Source organism: Spermophilus citellus (assembly GCF_964194105.1).
Source record: "Spermophilus citellus genome assembly, chromosome: 4".
NCBI lineage: Eukaryota > Metazoa > Chordata > Mammalia > Rodentia > Sciuridae > Spermophilus > Spermophilus citellus.
In genome coordinates this window covers 138,778,397-138,796,939 of record NC_138185.1, presented here as the reverse complement: position 1 = coordinate 138,796,939, position 18,543 = coordinate 138,778,397, and the positions used below count along the sequence as shown (strand labels likewise).

General features: G+C 38.3%; 1 protein-coding gene and 1 long non-coding RNA gene across 10 annotated transcripts in view; both read left to right on the top strand.

Annotated features, from left to right (window-relative positions):
- EIF2AK4 (eukaryotic translation initiation factor 2 alpha kinase 4) overlaps positions 1-18,543 on the top strand; it is a 104,325-nt gene that overhangs the window by 80,408 nt on the left and 5,374 nt on the right. For 8 of the 9 annotated variants that reach the window (XR_014021590.1, XM_081290980.1, XM_081290983.1 and 5 more), the window contains 6 exons: positions 3,735-3,905; positions 4,605-4,739; positions 7,201-7,308; positions 8,291-8,419; positions 10,337-10,423; positions 15,032-15,144. Coding sequence is in view for 8 of the 9 variants with exons in the window: in XM_081290980.1 (XP_081147106.1) it covers positions 3,735-3,905; positions 4,605-4,739; positions 7,201-7,308; positions 8,291-8,419; positions 10,337-10,423; positions 15,032-15,144 (743 nt within the window). In the remaining variant the exon portion in view is untranslated. Of the gene's footprint in view, positions 1-3,734; positions 3,906-4,604; positions 4,740-6,020; positions 6,441-7,200; positions 7,309-8,290; positions 8,420-10,336; positions 10,424-15,031; positions 15,145-18,543 lie in introns of those variants that run through there. The other variant, XM_081290985.1, reaches the window with a different exon arrangement.
- On the top strand, positions 2-3,572 carry LOC308647108. The gene is made up of 2 exons (XR_014021591.1): positions 2-2,957; positions 3,540-3,572. It is a non-coding gene; the product is annotated as an uncharacterized lncRNA (long non-coding RNA).

Below are 18,543 nucleotides of genomic sequence, written 5' to 3'. Positions count from 1 at the left end.
TACTTTCTTATGGTGTTATTACAGCTCTCTCTGTAATTTTATGATGCAAGAAAATGTCATCAAATTCTTGTAGCAGTGAGGTAGCTGTACTTCCTGCTGCCTCAAAGACACAGTTTTCCCTTGAGTATTAGGTACCATAGCAACCTCTGGGATTAGAAGAGAGAAACTAACACTGTGATCAAAAATGTCTCTCTACACTTCTTTTTGATGTGCTGTAATCATCCTGCTCCTTCTGGATCACTAAATCCTTTCTTTTCACCCCTCACACAGCCTGTGCTTACCAGGGTCTCCTGCTGAGCAGAGGTAGTGCCAGTTGTCCTTTTCTGAAATGGACCATATGGGATCAGAGGAGGCACAGAGCCCTGCAAATACTGGTGCCCTCCACCCCACCCCAGTCTTCTAACTCCTGAGAGTTGAATTACAGCTTTTGCTTTCAAAATTTCCTACTCCTAAAATCTTATATTCAATTCCATCAGCAATAAAAAAATATTGTGGGGTAAATAGATTGGTCATGTTCTCTCTACAGGCATCAGATTAACCCCAGATCTTTGGCACAGTAAACAAGTGGCTACATGGCAGAAGAGAGCAGACTTTTGTACATTTCCTGAATGTTTACATAAGAAGAGTTTTAACCTTCCCAGAAGCCTTCTAGCCTTTGAGTTGACACTTGATTACATGATCCTGTGGTTTAATCTGTCACATGTAGGATAGACTAAAATATGATTGTATATACACCCAGCAAAGCCCCGCAGTTTTTTAGATACCTACTGTGTGGTAGACAGAGTGCTGGAGCACAAGAGGAGTAAGTGGAGAGGCCCCTAGCCTCAATACAACTTCTTTTTTTTTTTAATATTTATTTTTTAGTTGTACATGGACTCAATAGCTTTATTTTATTTATTTATTTTTATGTGGTGCTAAGGATCGACCCAGGGCCTTGCACATGCTAGGCGAGCGCTGTACCGCTGAGCCACAACCCCAGCCCCTCAATACAACTTCTTAATTCATACTGGCCTCTAAAATGTCACAAAGGGTTGTGTGTAGCATTTATCTGCTCTCAGCTCTTTAAAATGACTTTCACTGGGGACACATAAACCCACTTTCAGGTAGAGAAGGTAAATGAGATGCATAGCATTAGGAGTTCTGAAAACTGAGCTGGCTTAAACATTAAATATTTAATGTTAGAAGAGATAAAAGTGATATGCAAATTGACCCAGCAGCTTACTGTTCAGGTATGAAGAACAGTATCTACACGTACCCTGCACATGTACAAAGCACACTTCTATTTGTAGAAATAGTCCCAGGTATAAATAAATGGTACCAAGAATCTTATCAAGAGACCATCCACTTAACTGATTCCATACACAAAAAGGATCACAAATATCACACACTTGCATATGATAGCTGCATTAATTGCTAAATGTTGGCTTCTTTTCTTTTTGCTAAATCCGTACCCATGATCATTTGATGATACTAAGCATTAGAAGTTGTATATTTAAGTAGTTTTAAAATAGAAAAATGTTATCAATAAAGGCATTGGGTACTTAATTTATTTATTTTAAAATGGAACACTGAGGATGTTAGAAAGGGAAGTAAAGCCAGGTATGTTGGCACATGCCTATAGTTCTAGCGGCTTGGAAGGCTGAGGCAGGAAGATCTTGTACAAGTTCAAAGCCAGCCTCAGCAACTTTAGTGAGGCCCTAAGGAACTTAGCAAGACCCTATTTCAGTTAAAAGGGCCAGGGATGTGACTCAGTGGTTCATGCCCCAGTACAAAAAAAAAAAAAAAGAGAGAGAGAGAAAGAAAGAAAAGGAAACAGAAATATTGCAAAAGAATTTTGAGTATCTGGCCCAGTCTTATTTTACATATAAGATACCTGAACCCCAAAAAGATGTGATTTGTCCAGCGTCACATGGAGTTAGTTGTGATTGGATGAAGACCAAAATCTGGAGGTATTGACTTTAGTAGTTCATTAATGGGGTAATTTAACATTAAAATGTATTGAAGAGACACTTTTTTTTAATTAAGAAGAAAAATTTTTTTCTGTCTTTTTTAATGCCTCCAGCAGTATTTGGAATCAAATCTAGGGCTGGGGATGTGGCTCAAGCGGTAGCGCGCTTGCCTGGCATGCATGCAGCCCGGGTTCGACCCTCAGCACCACATACAAACAAAGATGTTGTGTCTGCCGAAAACTAAAAAATAAATATTAAAAATTCTCTCTCTCTCTCTCTCTCTCTCTCTCTCTCTCTCTCTCTCTCTCTTTAAAAAAATAAAATAAAAAAAAAAAGGAATCAAATCTAAGGCCTCAAGGTTCTTCCTCTGAGCTATTTCCCCAGCCATAGGAAAAAAATATATATAAATCAAAGACTTATGATTTTGTATTTAAAACATTAATATAGCAAACAGTATAAAAATATAAAAGATTTTAACTTATTTTTAAAATATTTAAGTAATTTATGATTAATTTGATTATGTTAAGCCAATTCTTCATTCAACTTCTAGCTTTCATGTGCCAATTTATAGATGAATTGGATTCTACCTACAGTCTGAAAAATAGCTATAATTTTGTTTCTTAGTAATTTCCAGTTTAGCTCCTGGGATTTTTCTCTCTGGCTGTATGTCCATAGCTCCTTCCTCTTCCTTCTACTGTGTGCCAGAGACAGTGGTTGGCCCAAGGCTAGATCATTTCTAGCACTGCCCTCCTGTGAGACAAACAGAATGAAAGCAACCAGTTGGTCAAAGTATGCATCTAGAAGAATCCTGGTCTGACACAAGGGAATGAAGGATCCAGAGGCTGCCTGCAGGAAAAGACACCCCAAGGCACCAAATAGGAATTATTCAAGCAAAAGGAAGACGGGCAGCTTTCTGACTCATTCTGAGTATTAGAACAAATCAGACTCTGCCTTCTTGTCTCTCCATTTGTGTGCCTGTGCTAATGGGAATTCATGGGAATGAGAAAGGTAAAGAGCAGCAATGTTGGCTGAAGATGTACAATAGAGGCTCTGCTAGTGCCAGGCTCTGCTTTGCTGGGGTCATTATCAACTGTAAGGGCATGTTAGTAAAGTGAGATGTATGTGTCTGAAGCACTTCTATGAAGTGCTTTATAGTTTGGGGGCAAGTGTTATAGTTAAAGCTTCGTCCCAGGGTTTCATAAACTGACTTCCAGACCACTCATGTATAATCAAATCAAGCCTTTATTGAAGCACACTAGTGGCAACTGACCAGAACATAAAGCTGTTCCCCTGATCAGCCCCGAACAATTGCAAGGTCGTTCCTTATAAGCCTAAAAACCGCAAAAGGGATGTTCGGGGGTCTAGCCAATGCAAGCAAGCCAGGATACAGAAACAGAGTGCAGTCAAGTGGTGGGAAGCCTAACCAATCACAGCCCAATCACCCCAGTTACAGAAACAGAGCCCCGTTACCCTAGTTACAGAAACAATGCCCCAATAGGTAGTTCTGCATTCTTAAAGGTTTCTATAGCAAAAGGAAAAGAACATCTTGCCCCAGTCATGACCCTTCTTCTTGGCATGGTTGTTTTACAGGATGAAGTCAAAAACAAAATGGAGTCACATTTGCTCCTACTATCACACAAGGATGACCCTTTGGATTACAGCAAAGGCTTAAATTACCATCGACCACAAAATCCCCCTTCCTAGAAGTGTACGAACTCCCTGAGCACATGAACAGAGTCTTTCCCTTCCATGGATTGACTGCTAACTCTGCCTATTGCTTTCCAGCTCTGCCGACTCTACAAGTTTATCGAGCAGAAGGGGGAACTACAAGACTTAACACCAACAATAAATTCACTAATAAAACAGAAAACAGGTGTTGCCCAGTTGGTGAAGTATGGCTTAAAAGACCTAGAGGAGGTTGTTGGACTGTTGAAGAAACTTGGCATAAAGTTACAGGTTTGGCAACTGTTTGATAGTAGCAGGACAAATTTGTAGCATTAATAATAGCTCAAGGGGGAAATGTTTTTTATTTCCTTAATGCTAGTGTTTTATTTTAACAGAAAAGCTCTACTTTCTATGTTTTGGAGCATTTGATACCTACAAATAATTTTGGCTTAAATTAGGATTTCTTTGCAAGCATCTCAATTCCTACCATGCAGCAGTTTCTTCTTTTTTCTTCTTTTTTTTTTTTTTTTTTCAGTGCTGGGGATCAAACCTAGAGCCTCATGTCATCATGTCATCTAACACTGAGCTGCATCCTTAAGCCCTCCTATAGAAATTCTTACTGTGTTAGCCTCAGAGAGGTGTTTGTTCTTTTTTGGTTTTTTGTTTTGTTGTAGATGGACACAATACCTTTATTTTATTCTTTCATTTTTTATGTGGAGCTGAGGATCGAACTCAGTGCCTCATTCATGCTAGGCAAGCACTCTACCACTGAGCCACAGCCCAGCCAGCGATGTTTATTCTTCAAGAGAATATATTTTCTCTTGCATGGCAGGCTACAGTTAAACAGACTTCATGCCAGAAATTGCTCAGTATTTTCTTTATGCTAAATGGATTATTCTGATGCTGTTGATGGAAAACAGCATTTTCAGTGTTGTATTCTGTATTCTAAATCTCCAGTCCTTGACACATTTGTATGGCATTTTACTCTAGGTCTTGATCAACTTGGGCTTGGTTTATAAGGTACAACAGCACAATGGAATCATCTTCCAGTTTGTGGCATTTATCAGACGGAGGCAGAGAGCCGTACCTGAAATCCTTGCAGCTGGTGGCAGATATGATCTGCTGGTGAGGCCTCACCCTGTGTTTATTAGTTCTGGCTTAATTTTATTTCTTCCTGAGCTTATTATTTTGAATATTTATAAGCCTACATAAAAAGTTAAACCAGTAATACAATTGAATATCTCTGTATCATTCATCTAGAAATACAAATATAATGTGAACCACATTTGTAATTTTTTAAACTTTAAAAAAATAATTAGAAACTCACAGGACATTGCAGAGGTAGTATAGAGAGATCTGAAGAACCTTTACCCAGTTTCCTCTAGCGATTACAATCCTTTGTTAACTTCTATAAAATATCAGAAGCAGAAAATTGACATTGGTACAAGGTATCTGTAAAGTCTGTGCCACTTTATCAAAAGTATAGATTCCTGTAAGGACTGCCACAATCAAGAGAACTGTTCTATCACCTATCTCCTGGCATTATCAGTATAGCTCAAGGGCAAAAACCTCCCTCCCTTTGCATCCCTTTACCTGTGCCTCATTTATGATCTAATTGCCCTCAGTGTTTGCTCTATGCCATTGAGATCCACATCAAACAATGTTAAACTTTTTGCTTTGTCAAACACAATTTTTAAAATTCAAGAGGAGAAAAAAATTCTCTTAAATTTCCCTTAAGTTTATGGTTTCTGATGAGAAATCCTCTGTAATTTGAATTACTTTTACCCTCTAGGAAAAATGTTTCTCTCTTGATACTTTGATTGTTTTTGTCTTGAGTTTGAAATTAAACTATAATATGTCTTGGCATGAATTTCTTCAGATTTATACTGCTCTGTTCTTAGCTTCTTTCTTAAATCCTCAAGTTTGTCTTTTGCCAACCCTGGGAATTTTTCAGGCATTCTTTGGAGAGAGAGAAAGAGAGAGCCACTCTGTCTCTTTATCGTCTCTAACCTTGGGCTTCTGGCACATTTTACTTCATAGCCTCTGTTCTCTCTTTTACAGATTGAGTGACTTCAGTTGTTTTAACTTAACGTCACCATTTCTTTCCTCTTGTCTGTTATTTGGCCCATTCAGTGAGGTTTTTGTTTTGTTTTATCTTCTCATTTGCTGAGATGCATTCAGATTTTTGTTTTCAAGCCTGTTCATGATACATGTACAGCATTTTTATGCTGGTTGCTTTAAAATTTTTGCCATGTAATTCCAACAGGTATGTGATCTTGGTTTTAGTATGTGTTGAATATTTCTCTGTTACTTTTATATATCTCAGTTCTTGGTAGGATGTATGTGTCCTGGACATCTGCAGTCTCATGTTATGAGACTGGAACTTATCTGGATCTTATGCTTTAGCAGGCCATCTCTGATGCTATGTGGTATGGACACAGAGTGCCAGATTCCTCACTCAGCCTCCATCTACACCTCCAGGTGGAAGGGCACCATGTTACTGCTTCCCACAAGCCTCCTCCTATCCATGGTAGGGGGAGAGAACTGGCAGGAGGCCAGTGATAATCACATCTTCCCACTCAGCTTCCTCTGGCCCCACCCCAGTAGGGAGGGATACTTTCTTACTGCCCGGGTGAGGGTAAAATCCAGTATCTTGGGGATCTTGGCTTCCACTGGCATTGTTGTGGGGAGGTGGTGGGTATTACTGCTAGGCAGATGTGAAAATCCTAGCTCTCTGCTTGCTCTCCCCTGAAGCCACCTTGCCAGGGTAAGGGTGACTATACTCTGCACCCTGCCTTCACTGGTGGGAGTGGGCCTGGGCTTTTTTTTTTTTTTATGATGTTTAGCTGGAGCAGGGAAATTATTGTCTAAAGTTATCTGCCTTACTGGGTTTCCCCTTTCTTGTTCCTCTTGGCATTTCTGGGTTGCCAGTTTTTCCAGTACTTAATCCATGATGTATGAAGCAAAGAGCAAACCTGAGAATTCACCATTGTCATCCTCGCATTCTGCAGTCCCTAGACAGTCTGCCTCTCTCCACTTGTAGAGTCTCCTTGTTTTATATGTAACACCCAGGATTTTTAGCTATACTTAGGAAGAGTAGGGAAAAGTATACCTCCTCTGTCTTGGTTTGGAACTTACATATATAATTTTAGATTATCTAGTAATAATAAGTAAATAAAAAGTGAAATTTTAGTGATATGTTTTATTTAACCTAGTTATATCCAAAATTTCATTTCAACATTTACTCAAACTTCCAAAAATTATCAACAAGCTATTTTACGTTCTTTATTTACTCCAAGTCTTTGCAGCTGGTGTGCATTTTTCATGTACAGCACCTGTCAGTTCAGATTTGCCATATTGAACTATGCAGCTCTAGATTTAATATTTGTTATTTTCCTAAACTTGCTTCTCTATCTTAAAACACACACAAACACACACACACACTCACACACATACACACTCACTCACACTCTTCATTGAATCTTTTGATAAGTTGCTGACAGAGAGCTTGCTCATTAATCATTGCTTTCCTGATAGTCGCAGTTTATTCTGTATTTCATAACCAGAATTGTTTGTCTCTCCATAGATTCCCCAGTTTAGAGGTCCACAGGCTCTGGGGCCAGTTCCCACTGCGGTTGGTGTCAGTATTGCAATAGACAAGATATTTGCTGCTGTCCTCAACATGGAAGAACCTGTAAGTCCCAGCTTGGCTTTCTATCATACATTGTAATATCTTTCATTCCTAAAAGCATTATTTGTAATTGAGAAGGGAAAAAACAAACTTATTTTCTCCTGTTGTATTGTCACACATCAAGGAAGCAGTGTTGAACAGCAGACTCCCTCTGGGTGACCTCCAAGTCAGTTCTTTCCGTCTACTCTTCCTCCTAACTGCAGATAGTGTCATTTCCTCAGGTCATGCAACCCTCCAGAAAATGCCACAGATTTAGCTTTTCAGAAGTTCTCTGAACCCTGTCATTTGAGTTTTTGGTGGAGCTTCAATACATAGGCTTGATTGATTACATCCTTGGCCATTAGTAGTCAACCTTCAGCTCCTTTCCCCTCCCTCCCCAGAAGTTGTAGGATATGATTGAAAGTCCCAGCCCTTTTATCCTGTGTTGGTCTTTTCAGTGACCAGTCCCCATGTCAGTTCACCTCATTGGCATAGAAAAAGTACTTTGAAGATTATAGGGATTTTAGGAAGTGTATGCCAGGAACAGAGATCACATATGTATTTCATCAGTGTAGCAGCTATAGGCTGAGGATTTCGGAAATGATCTTTCATATAATAGATACAAGGCTATAGATAGGCAATCCTTGCAATTTAGTCCTTGTCTTCTGCTCCAGCAAGGTGACTTTAGATGTTCATTTTTCCTCATCTGTCATGTAATATGTAAATGGGAGATGTTCTAGTTGTAGCAACCTCTTTGCCTACAAAGTTAAGAATGGTTCCTTTACTTGCCCATAGTAGCTGAAATAATTTCTATCTTAAAAAAGGAATATAAAAGGTTTTTTTACTGTGTCTTATTTTTCCCAATGTCATTTTTAAGCAAAGCCTTCCTCGTTGTTGTACAAGATTCTAAGAATGCCTTCTTACCCATGAGTGCCACCTTCTCTCATATTGTTTGTCCCACATCTGCAGTGTAATTCTTTAAGTGTAACCACTATTTCTTCTCCAGGTTACAATAAGCTCCTGTGACCTCCTGGTTGTAAGTGTTGGCCAGATGTCCATGTCCAGGGCTATCAACTTAACTCAGAAACTCTGGTCAGCAGGAATCACGGCAGAAATCCTGTACGACTGGTCACAGGTAATGGGACAGAAAGCACCTATGAGTGAAGTGCAGAGTTACAGCTTGGATGACAGATCATCCTCTGTTTCTTAGACTCTGTCCAACTCTGCTTATCCCTGTGGTTGGAGTTGCTTCATGTATTAGTGTGATTGCTGCAAACAAACTTAATGGCTTAAAACAACATGTGTTTGCTATCCTACGATTCTGGAAGTCAGAAGTCTCAAATCATTTTCACTGGGTTTTAAATCCAGGTGTTGGGGCTGGGGTTGTACTCAGTGGTGATTGCCTCTCACACATGAGGCACTAGGTTCAATCATCAGCATCACATAAAAATAAAGATATTGTGTCCATCTATAACTAAAAAACACTAAAAAAAAAAAAAAATCCAGGTGTTGGCAGAACTCAATCCTTCTGGAGGCTCCAGGAAGAATCTCATCCTCCAGGTTCGAGCTCTGAAGAGGCCTCCTGCAGTCCTTGCCTTATGACCCTTTTCTTCACCTTTAAACTCAGCAGTGTAGCATCTTCTTCCCTCTTTAATCCAGGCTTCTACCTTACATCTTCTCTAACTCTGCTATGCCTGCCTGCCTTTTATGAGGACCTTTGTGATTACCCTGGGCCCACCAAGATAAACCAGGGTAGTCACTCACAGGTTCTAGGAGTTAGGATATAGACACCTTTGCAGGACCATATGCTAGCCTACCTTTTACTTTTTCATTTTTTCCCCCCTTCTTTTTTTTTTTTTTTTTCAGTCTTGCTAGGGACTGAACCAGGGATGCTTTACCCTTGAGCTACATCCCTAGCCCTTTTTATTTTTTATTTTGAGACAGGGTTTTTCTAAATTGCCCAGGCTAGCCTCCAAGTTGTGATCCTCTTGTCTTAGCCTCCTGAGAAGCTGAGATTAAAGGCATGCGCCACCACGCCTGGCCAATGTACCATACTTCTGAAGGCATTCTGGGTTTAATGTATCTATGACTTTGTATCCTCAGCCTCACTGCCAGCATAAGATCTGACACCTGCCCTGGGTGCAAAGGTGATAAAAGTGGCACACTTGGGGGGGATCTAGATAAATAGCATCCGTGCTGTCACAAACAGATCACAAAAGGGGTGTGCTCTCAGGAGATCATCCAGGGTGATCTTCAGTGCATAGTCACCCACGCTAAAGGTGCCCCAGGGCTTGGTGATGAACAGGGACACCAACCTGCCACCCTCCTGCTCCATTCATATCACCTACCAAGAGGCTTCTACAACTGCTGCTGTCCATTTTATGTATTCTGTATTTTAATTATATCAGAAGAGTGCTGACCATCAGTTTTTAATCATTTGACAGCAACATCCTCTTCACCTGAGATTGTTAGAGAAATGTATCTTACAGTGAAATATAAACCCATGACCAGTGACTTCAGTCCTGCACAGTGGCATCCCCCACAGGCTTCTCTAGCTTGCTTTGTGCTTAGTTTTGCTTTTCACCTTTCAGCATTCCTTTTGGTTCTTTTGCTCTCCTCAAAGCTTTTTCACTATGTGTGCTTGTTTGTACACACATTGTTTAATTCTTGGCACCTTCCATTAAGACTTGAAGTTCTTGAAGGGCTAAGGGTGTAGCTCAGTGGTAGAGCACTTGCCTAGTAATGTGCAAGGCTCCAGGTTCAATCCCCAGCTCCACAAAAATAAAAAAAGACTTGAAGCTATTGAAAACCTCTTACTATGCCTTGCCACATTGATTGTTCAGGACCCCTTAGAATAATCAGGAAAATAGGGAAGGCAAGAAATTCTTTATCCTTTTCTTTTCTTGCTTAATATTTATATCCCCTGAAATCAGCATATTTATTAATTGCTTTGGGAATACAATTGAAGACCGTTATTTTCATTCTCCTTAATTACTTGAAGTGGCTCCAGGTGGTCTGTGTTTATTCAGTACACTGTGTTTATTTGTTTCAGTCCCAAGAGGAATTACAAGAGTACTGCAGACACCATGAAATCACCTATGTGGCCCTTGTCTCGGATAAAGAAGGAAGCCATGTCAAGGTAAAGACTGCAGGAAAATTTCCCAAACTACATTTTCCTTGTGGAGCACTGGCCTTGCCACTGTAGCCTGCCTTATATGGGGTGGAAATCCATTAGTGCAGCTCTCCCTTTGAGTTGCTGGGCTTCTTCTTGAAAAAAAAATGTATAAAATAAGGAAGAGGGAATCATGCTGAGCACATTTCTACTTCTCCCCTTATTCTCTTTCTCCATTTTAAAATAATAATAATAATAATAATAACAATAATAAATAGAGCCAATACCTTCTGATTGGCATATCTTCTGGCTGCTTCCTAACCAATTTAACTTTTTTATATAACTAAAAATATTCATAAATTGGGCTGGGGATGTGGCTCAAGTGGTAGCATGCTTGCCTAGCATGCGGGAGGCACTGGGTTCAATTCTTAGCACCGCATAAATATAAAATAAACATATTGTGTCCACCTAAAAAAATAAAATAAAATATTAAAAAATATATTCATAAATATAACACCACACAATAAAAAAATATTTTTTATAACTTTATTTAATTAACTTATTTATTTTATTTGTTGCTGAGAATCGAAACTAGTGCCTCACACGTGCTAAGCAAGTGCTCTACTGAGCTACAACCAAGCTCCTATTTCTTATTTGTAAAGGGAAAAAAAATCAACTTTTGCCTGAGACAGTGGCACAGCCTGTGATCCCAGCAGCTCTGGAGGCTGAGGAAGGAGGATCACAAGTTCAAAGCCAGCCTCAGCAACAGCAAGGTGCTAAGCAACTCAGTGAGACCCTGTTGCTGAATAAAATATGACATAGGGCTGGGAATGTGGCTCAGTGGTTGAGGGCCCCCCGAGTTCAATTCCTGGTACCAAAAAAAAATCATCAACTTTTTTCATTATTTTCCCTGTTTTTCTTATTGTGGTGGTGTCTGGTTTGGAGAGTAGTGTAAAGTTGGCCTCATAAAATGAATTGGGCTCTGTTCTTTTGTTTCTATAGGTTTTCTGTACAATCATTCTTAGAATTGCACCCTCAAATATTTGGTAGAATTTACCCATAAAGCCACAAGGGCCTAAATGTAGAACTATTCAGGTGCCTCTTTGTTTTTAGAATGAGCTTTGGCAGTTTGTATCTTTCCCAGAATTTTTCCATTTCATCTTTCAGATGTTTCTTTTTATTATTATTATCATTATTATTATTTTACTATCTCTAGGATCTGTGATGATGTCCCTTCCTTCATTCCTGATATCTGTAATTTGTGTCTTCACTTTTTTCTTTCTGATAAATGTAGCTAGAGGTAAATTAATTAATTTTGTCTTTTCAGAGAACCAACTTTTGGTGTTGTTTGCCTACTCTCTCATTTGTTTTCTATTTTACTATCTCCACTCCACTGGATTGTAGGAGGTCACAGACCTTTCCCGTTTAGTAGGAACATGCTTAGGACACTCTAGAGCACTCTTATTTTTTTTTTAATATTTATTTTTTAGTTTTAGGTGGACACAATATCTTTATTTTTTTTTTTCATGTGGTGCTGAGGATCGAACCCAGTGCCTCATGCATGCTAGCCAAGCACTCTACCACTTGAGCCATAACCCCAACCCTAGAGCATTCTTATTAATAATTTTCTTCTGCTGATGAGTTTGGATTTATTCTCTTTCTAGTTTCTTCATATGGAACTTTAGATCAGGGCTTAACTAACAACAACCTGGACCAAATCCAGCTCACATCCTTTTGTTTTGTTTTGTTTTGTTTTTAATCATTTGTTTATTCATTAATATGTCAAATTTCATATCCTATTTTTTATGACCCATGAACTAGAAGTCCTTTTTTTATATATTTATTTTTTAGTTGTAGTTGGACACAATACCTTTGTTTTATTTATTTATTTTTATGTGGTACTGAGGATCGAACCCAGGGCCTCACACATGCAAAGCAAGTGCTTTACCACTGAGCCACAATCCCAGCCCCTAGAAGTCCTTTTTATATTCTTTGTTTGTAGAAATAAAAAAAAGTATCTGAAGAGAAAAGAAAAAGTTTGCCAGTGCCAGCTACTGGCTTAAGTCACTGCTTTTAGACCCTTTTCTTTGCTTTTTTTTTTTTTTTTTTTTTTTTTTTTTTTTTTTTTTTTTTTTTTTTTGGTACTAGGGATTGAACCCAGGAGCACTGAGCCACATCCCCAGCACTTTTTTGTATTTTATTGAGAAACAGGGTCTTGCTAAATTGCTTAGGGCTTTGCCAATTTGCTGAGGCTGGCTTTGAACTGGTTTTCCTTTTGTTTTCTAAATGTAAGCATTTAGTGCTATAAATTTCACTTAGTTAGATCCCACACATTTTTTTATATTCACACTCACTAGTTCTGCTTCTGCCCTCTAGCATAGTCAAAATAACAAGTCAAATTCTTCCTCTTTCTCTGAAATAAATTTTAGGGGACAGCTGCCATGTCACTTATAGTGTCCTCTTTTCGATTTAGATATCCCAGTTACTTAAACTATTCCTCATGGCACAGTTTCCAATCCTTGACCCTCGTAGTTAACCTCCTCTAGACTCATTTTATTTTGTCAGCATCTGTCTTTAAATGCGACACTGGAATTCTAGAGTGCTTTAAACATGTTCCTATTAAATGGGAAGGGTCTCTGACCTCCCACAATCCAGATACCATACTTGTCCTAACATAGCTTATGAATAAACTAACGCTTAGCAATCTTGTGCTTCTTTTGATTCATACTAAAATTATCATCAATAAAACCCACTGGCCTTTCCACAGTTATCACCATGTCTGACTGGCCTTTTATAACAAAAGTTTTAATCACAGGAATTTATTTATCTTTGTTAAATGTGATCTTATTTCAATACATCATCCCAGCCTGTCAAGCTCTTCTGAATCTTGCTCCTGTCTATTAATGGTAGGTCAGTAGCATCTTCATATTTGAGAAGCAAGACATCCCTTCACATGTCCATTCAGCAAATGTGTTTTAGACATTCACAATGTGGATGGAATTAAATTTAGAACCAGAGAGGATACAGAAATATTTAAGCCTCAGGCCTTGCTGTCAAGTATATTTTATCATCCAGTAGGGAACATAAGACATCTGTGCATAATTATGAGTTAGAAAATGCTGAACGCCATCAAAGTCGTATGGATAAAGTTCTCTGAGACCTGGGAAACCACATTAGAGGCAGCTGGGAAGTCTTCAGGGTGGTGGTGGTATTATGCCAGACCCTCGGGAATGGTTAGGATATAGATATAGAGCCTTTTAAGCAGAGGGAATAGCAAAAGTCATGGTAGTTTTTCTCAGTTGGTTGTCTCAAAGATCAGAACAGGTAGGAGAGAATAATTCTAATCTAACCTGAGTAATATATTTTGGGTGAAGTAGAAGTATTGTACAAAATGGTACTTCAGCAGAATAATGGTTATAGCTAGATCATGGACAACCCAAATGCCCAACCAAAGAGATGGAATTTTATTTAGCAACCAAGAGGGAGCCAGTGAATTTTTGGACAAAAGGGGACATCAGAGTTGTATTTGAGAGAAATTAATCTGCAGGGATGTGTAGCATGGAATGGAGTAACTAAGGAAATACTGTAAGAAAGGGAAGGAAGTAAGAAGAGTGTCATGGGAGGAACAGATGAATTCTAGATGGTGCGGAGGGATGGGAGGGAAAGGGAGGGGGCATGGGATTAGCAAGGATAGTGGAATATGATGGACATCATTATCCAAAGTACATGTACGAAGACACGAATTGGTGTCAACATACTTTATATAGAACTAGAGATATGAAAAGTTGTGCTGTATGTGTGTAATAAGAATTGTAATGCATTCCACTGTCAAATTTTTTTTAAAAATCAATAAAAAAAAAAAAAAAAAAAAGAGTGTCAGGCTAACCTAGGCCAAGGTTGGATGCTGGCCATAAGAGTGAAGGTTAAACAGCAGGTACCATGGGGCTGGGGATGTGGCTCAAGCAGTAGCGCGCTCACCCGGCATGCGTGCGGCCCAGGTTCATCCTCAGCACCACATACAAACAAAGGTGTTGTGTCCGCCGAAAACTAAAAAATAAATATTAAAATTCTCTCCCTCTCTCTAAAAAAAAAAAAAAGCAGGTACCATAAATGGGATGGTAGAATTTGGGTTTGTATAGGAGAGGGAGGAATTATAGGCAGTTCTGAGATATGAGAAAACTTGTTGACTTGTTGAGGATGTTTAAAAGGGAAGAAAATGTAAATGAATTCAATTAAATGAGAGCTGGTTCATCATGGCCTTTTATATACACACACACACACACACGCATTTGGTTTGTTTTTTTAATTCTGTCATCTATTATGAACTAGTTCAAACTAGATCAGAGTTCTCAGCAGCAACATTTCTAATGATTTGGGACAGATAATTATTTGTTGTGGAGGACTGCCCTATGCGTTGTTTAACAACATTCCTGGCTAATGTTCTATTTGAAGATGCCAGAAGCAGCCCCACCATTGTTACATTCAAAAATGACTCCAAACTGCCAAATGTCCCCCAGGGAACAAAATCACTGCTGGTTAAGAACCACTGACCTAAACTGTTCATTTAATAGTCTCTCAGAGCCACCCTTTTGGCTTGAAAACCTCCAAATGATAGATCTGTCTCATTCTTTTTAGGTTAAGTCTTTTGAAAAGGAAAGGCAAACAGAGAAGCGTGTGCTGGAGTTCGATCTTGTGGACCATGTTGTGCAGAAACTGAGAACTAAAGTCAATGATGAAAAGAATATCAGGTAACTTAGTAAACAAAAGCCCAGAAGCCTAACTACAATTACCTATATAGAACCTAGGTAAATTTATTTTAAAAGTTAATTTGAACCTTTAGGGAAATTTCTTTAAATGAACCATTCTGTTGCTTCCGAATAATTCAATCAGCAATTTAATTATAACCTAGATAAGGTCATATCTTGCTTTCAACATTTGTTTATCATAACCATTTTAGTCTGTTTTGTTCTGTTTGGTTTTTATAAAGTACCTGAGGCTGGGTACTTTATAAAGAAAAGAGGTTTGTTTAGCTCATGGTTTGGGAAGCTAAAAATCCAAGATTGGGCAATCTATTCATAGAGCCTCTGGTTAGGGCCCTCTTGGCTACATCACAACAAAGGAGAGATGAGGAAAAAGGAAATGGCTACGCGTGAAAGAAGACAAGCATATGGGGTGGGATTACTTTACCACAACCCACTCTTATGAGAACCAGCTTACTCTATAAGACCAACGTTAGCCTCTTTGGAGACTGTGCCTCCAGGATCTAATTATTTTCCACTAGTCCTTACTTCTTAAAGCTTCCTTCACCTCTCAATGTTGCCACAATGGGGACCAAGCTTCCAGCACATGAATCTATATTCAAACCATAGCAATGATATTTCCAAGAATTGGTTTTCTTTTCATTTTAAAAGGTCTAAGAAGCCAAAATCTGTCTGTTATTATCTTATTCAGTCTATTAATCATGAATTTCAGTAGTATTTTATTCATGTTATTTGAAAGATATAATATGTTCTGGGAAAAAATGTCATATCCTCATGATGAGAGAGAAATTGGTTCAGCCATCTGTATTCAAATTTGGCAAAGATTAAAAGCATTAAAACTATAAAATAATTTTTAATTGACTCAGCAATTCAGGAATTTATAGTAAAACTTTTTTCATCAGGGCATGAATAAAGATGTCTGTTGACATTTTGGAAGAGGTAGAATTCTAGGGACAAAAGTCAGTGGTTGCCAGGGAGCAAGAGAGGAGGGGAACCACATAAGGAAATATTTAGGATGATGGAACTATTCATAGAGCACTGTGATGATTGCATTTGTTGTAAACTCATCAAATCATACACCACCCAAAAAAAAAAAAAAAGATATGTATCAAGATATCTTTTATAATAGCAGTTCTCAAACTTCTTGATCTCAGAGCCTTCTTTATATCCTTAAAAAATATTTGAGAACCACAGAGAACTTCTGTTTACGTGGATTTTATCTATCAATATTTTGTTAGAAATTAAAATTTAAACATTTAAAAATATGTATTTATTCTGCTTTAAATAACAGTAGTAACCCCATTACATGCTAACCTAAATAATATATTTTTAATGAAAAATAGCTCACTCTATAAGAGCAACGTTTTTAAAACAAAACACATTTAGTACAAAAAGTGGCATTTTTTAGACAAATTTCTTTAAGACCTTGTTGTACATTTCCTGTTATCTCGTTAAAGCTTTACTGGAAGAGACCATTCTCATGTCTGCTTCTGCAGTCTGTTGTATTATCCACACATCATGTGGTCTGGAAAGCTCCATTGCATATTATGGGAGGATGAAGCAAAAGCACAGCTAACATCTTGGGATTATTGTGAAAATCATTTTGATCTTGCAGACCCCTGAAAACATCTCAGGGACCTCCAAGGATCCCTGGACTGTACTTTGAGAATTTCTCATTGAGAATTTTCATATCAAAATATGAAAGCTGGAAATGTGGCATTTGCCTGGCATGGGCAAGGCCCTGGATTTGATCCCCAGAGTAGTAGTAGTAGTAATAATAATAATAATAATAATAATAATAATAATAATATCAAAATATACATTAGTAGAAAATTGTTTGAATTTTGAAAACACAACAAAATACTATACCGCCTTTTAAAATGGTGATTCTAATAAAGCTGAGTTTATTGACTTAGAAGGATGTCCACAAGTAGGATGGCTAGTATAATCCAACTTTTGTTTTAACCAAAATATGCAATCCATATATAGAACAGTGTCTGGGGAAATGTACTAAATATTTAACTGTAATTCTTTGGGGTTAGTGGGATTATAGCGAGTCTTAAATTTCTTTATTTATAACACACATAATCTTGTAATCAGAAAATACTCAATTTTTTTTCTTTTTTTTTTTTTTTTTTTAAAGAGAGAGTGAGAGAGGGGAGAGAGAAAGAGAGAGAGAGAGAGAGAGAGAATTTTTAATATTTATTTCTTAGTTCTCGGCGGACACAACATCTTTGTTGGTATGTGGTGCTGAGGATCGAACCCGGGCCGCACGCATGCCAGGCGAGCGCGCTACCGCTTGAGCCACATCCCCAGCCCCCTCTTTTTCTTTATATTAGTGATTCTTAGTCAGTAGCAGTCTTGTCCCCAGGGAACATCTGGCGATGTTTGGAGACTTTTTGGTTGTCACAATAGGAGTGTGTAGCTGGTATCTATTAGAAGCCAAGGATGCTGCTAAAACGTCCTACAGTACACAAGACTGACCTCCCCCCTCCAATAAAGAATTATCTGGCCCAAAATGTCAATAGTACCAAGATAGAGAAATCCTGGCTTATAGGAAAAAAAAAACACTCCTTCCTTTGTTCTTCCTCCTGTAGCGCCACCTCTTCCCATGCGAACCACCTTTGATAAATTCACTGGCTTTTCTGAGACAATGTAATATTCTTAAAGTCACCAGATATTAGAATTATAATCCGAATCAGACAGAGTTTTAAAAGCAAAAGTAAAAGGTGGCTAACTAATGGGGGTGTAACTTGTCGATAGAGATGTGCTTAGCATGCTCAAGGCCCTGGATTCAGTCCCCAAAACCAAAAAAAAAAAAAACACAACAACTACATAACAGTGAGGACAGGTGAACACTATTAAGACACTTAAAAAGTTGGATGAGATTTAGTTTTAACAGAAAGTTTCAAAATCTTTTTTCCCTGCAAACAATTTTTTCCCTGGTTTTCCCAACATAAAGTGCTATTGTGTCTCACAAAAGCTTTAAATTAACTCACAGCATTTGAAAGAACATTCATTTACAGGTTTTAAAAGAATATCCTTATTTACCAAATGTTCTCCTGTGGGTGGTCACCAAGGCTGCTGCCACATGAAGACAGAGCATGCTGTTGCTAATGTTTCCTTGTATTATGAGGGGAGCGGAAAGAACACCCATGTTGTTTCATTGAAATGAGCTGTTTGTATGGAGCCAGGATTGCAAACCCAGCTGAATAAATCAGAATGTTTTCTTTAGGCATTTGTTAACTTGAAATGACATCCTTCGTAATTTTTTTTTAACTTGCTTTTGACCAAAAGCATAACTAAGTGCAATTTTTTGTTGTTTTTATTTTTCTTCCCACTAATAACCAATAGGCATGTGTTTTTATAGTCGGTAGAAAAAGTGGC